This window comes from Telopea speciosissima, chromosome 2, assembly GCF_018873765.1.
Source record: "Telopea speciosissima isolate NSW1024214 ecotype Mountain lineage chromosome 2, Tspe_v1, whole genome shotgun sequence".
In the NCBI taxonomy this organism is placed as follows: Eukaryota; Viridiplantae; Streptophyta; class Magnoliopsida; order Proteales; family Proteaceae; genus Telopea; species Telopea speciosissima.
In genome coordinates, this window is record NC_057917.1 from 68,555,896 (window position 1) to 68,559,090 (window position 3,195).

General features: G+C 46.0%; 1 protein-coding gene across 1 annotated transcript; it reads right to left on the bottom strand.

Annotated features, from left to right (window-relative positions):
• Positions 1 to 1,948: 1,948 nt before the first annotated feature.
• LOC122649800 (ethylene-responsive transcription factor 4-like) lies at positions 1,949 to 2,811 on the bottom strand. Its single transcript, XM_043843036.1, has one exon. It carries the CDS (start codon positions 2,728 to 2,730, stop codon positions 1,984 to 1,986), a length of 747 nt encoding a protein of 248 aa, XP_043698971.1. The 5' UTR covers positions 2,731 to 2,811; the 3' UTR covers positions 1,949 to 1,983.
• Between the last annotated feature and the right edge of the window lie 384 nt (positions 2,812 to 3,195).

Here is a 3,195-nt window from a genome sequence, read left to right on the forward strand (position 1 = left end):
TATACCGTTTCATCGGCCAAGTATCGGTATTGATCACCTTCAAAATCGTATCGTATCATTCGTATTAGATGATCCGATACCAATACCGATACCTCAAACCATGATCCGGATCCAATTTCAATTGCTAAAACTGGAAATGCAATAATTAGTCAATTCCTTTTACAATTTGGATAACGGGAGTATCTAGCGGCACAGATAAGTCTCCATATTCGTCGACTCCACTTTGCAATTCTTTTAATAAACGAGACCGCGTGTAACTCATAGCTCGCAATCACGTGCGACAGTGGGTTTAGAATTTAGACGCACTGAACCCCAATTCTTGTTTAATATGGAAACAGGAGCCTACGAGGCACCAGCGTCATTCAAATTGTAAAAAGGAAATTATTTTTGGAAAACTTAATAGATAGATTAATTAAATTATTTTTTAGGGAAACCTTAATTAGAGATTCATTAAATCGATCAGGCATGCAGTGCGTTAGAATGTAGATAATATTTACTTATTAATTTATTAAAAACCACATGGTAATGGACACAATAGATACTGGGACGCACCGCTACATAGACATAGAGAAAGCAAGAGGTTGGAGGTGGCGGTCACCTCATGCGACAACAAATTCCACTTTTAAAGGCGGTGCTGCAGCAGCAGGAGCCGCCCAAATCTTACCTTTCCCTCTTTTGGCCGTTGCTTTTATTGTCCTCACAATTTTAGACCCTTCTTGTGTGATACGTGGCACCTAACGACACAAACACACACTCTCTTTTTCTCTCTCACCGGATTACGCCGACTCACCGGCGTAACTTTCTGTCATCTTCTCCAACACGTCACTACTTCGTCAGTGCCCTTATGCCGTACGTGTCCCCACGTGCCATGATGCCGTCTCAATGCATGCATGTATGCGTCCCATTCTCTTCAAGGCCAATCTATACACTAATGACTTAACCTGCCCGGCCATGTATGATGTCCATACATGGCCATCAGGAGGGAGTACAGAATAAAGAAAAGGAAAGTCATCGCCGTCTGTGCCTTTTATAAAAATAAAAGAAAAAAAAGCGAAATCTTTTCCATAGATTCCAATGACGATAACCAGAACCCACCAAAAGCGGCCGCCGCGCCTTTACTATGTGGACCCCACCTCTGTCTCCTTCCACACCTCCGTGTCTCTCTCACTCGCGACTCGCGAGTCGTAAACGTCCCTTAGGACTACGAAGAGGAGGAACAGGAAAAGCTAAATAACCACCACAGCGCTCGTATGTCTCCTCTATTCCTCTCTTTCCCATCTATAGTGATTAGAAAGAAGACTCGAACGGAAGAGTACTCGTGCCGCCCCTGCCAAATCACCAAGACCACACAGTAGTTTTACACTTCGTCAACACGGAATTAGTTACGAGCCCACCATACGACCCCAATCGTGATTTTAACCCGCGTGAAAATGCGCAGTTTCGCCGTCGGTGCCGCTCCGTATTACTGACTATTTTTTTGGGACAAAATTGAACAACTCTCAACTAAAATTTAATTTCTTTACGAGAATGAATGATAGTTATTGCAATCTCGTACGAAGCCATCCATACGTCTCTCATGGAAAACCACACCGTTTCGCACACTGATCTCCGTGACAAATTCGGATTATGCCGGCCGACTAGCTTCCACAGTCCGAGAAAAAAAAAGGTTTTTTCTACCATTTATAAAAAACAAAAAAAAAACAGTAACAACAAAGCACATGAAGAGAAATTCATCAAATGTTTCATTAGAACAAAAATTAGAAATTATCAGTGAAAAGGTTACAATGGCTGTAGTAACGAACAACATGGAGAAACTTCTGATTTCTCAGTTGCAAAAAAACCAGCGTGGGATTAAAAAAAAAAACATTTACATACAATTCCGCTCTCGGTTTTTTGTTTAAGACTAAAGGAGCGAGAAATTAAAAAAAAAAACTTTTGGAGGAAAAAAGTCCCATCTGAACCGGCGACGCCCGAATTGAGGTATCAAACAACTTCCGGCGCAGGGGGAAGATTCAGGTCAAAATCGAATCTCCTAGGAGAACTCTGTGGGTGGTGGCTGAAATCGACGACCGAGGACGAGTCGGAATCGCTCTGGACCCCACCACCACCGCAAGCACCAAAAGAAGCCTGGAAATCAGCAGCAGCTGGGTCCAACCTTAGACGGTGAAGGTTCATGCCCATGTTCTCCGACCGAACAAACGCGTCAAAAAAGAAAAGCGAATGCGCTGTCGGCAATACTCCAGCGGCAACAGCCTGCTGTTGTTGTTGATGTGGAAGAGAATGGTGATGGATCGGAAACCTCATGGCAAACCCAGCACCAGCGCCACCACCGCCACCGCGGTATAGCAGATCTAAGTCCAAGGAAGAGGGAGGTGCGATCGGTGCCGGAGAAAAGCCCTCCGGGCAGGAAGACTCAACGGTGCTGCTCTGGCTGGGACTCTGATTGCTATTGATGTTATTGTCGTTGTTACTGTCGGAAGGTAAAGGGAAGTTAGTCTTGGCCTTAGAGCCCCGAAACTCTCTGGCGGCAGCGTCGTAAGCCCTTGCGGCTTCCTCCGCCGTATCGAAGGTTCCCAACCAAACACGACTCTTCTTGCCAGGATCCCTGATCTCCGCTGCATAACGACCCCACGGTCTCTTCCTTACACCCCTAAAATGCACCTCCTTGCCGCTACCCGTAACTCCACCGCTGGCACCTTTAACTCCATTAGGCTTATCTCGAGGAGCCATGTTTTTTCTGTTCGACTGTGTGTGCTTTTACTCGTTTGTTCAACTTTCTGTTTCTATCACAGGAGACTTAAGAGAAATATTGAGAGACGATATGAGGCAGAGAGGAGTAAAGAATAGTGGGGTTGTGAGGAGCATTTTATAGAGGTTGCGGGGGGTGTTGGGAAAGGTGCGGTGTTGTTATGGGAGCGGAGGTAAAGGGGTGTGGTGGGGTAAGATCGGCGAGCAAATTGAAAATTTTCGGCGCAGTCAACGAGGGGTTTGACTGTCCTTAGACGCCGCCCCAGCCCCGAGAGCGGTGGCACTATCAATTTGGTTGTCCTATTTCACGTGGCACGCATCCTATGGGACACGCGGATTATCAGCGGGATTGGGGCGGCGTCGTACTATTTAACGGCCGTTAAGATGGCTCATCACTAAAACTGTGCTCTGGCTTGTGGCTGGTGGGTCCCAGATGCAATTGTGACG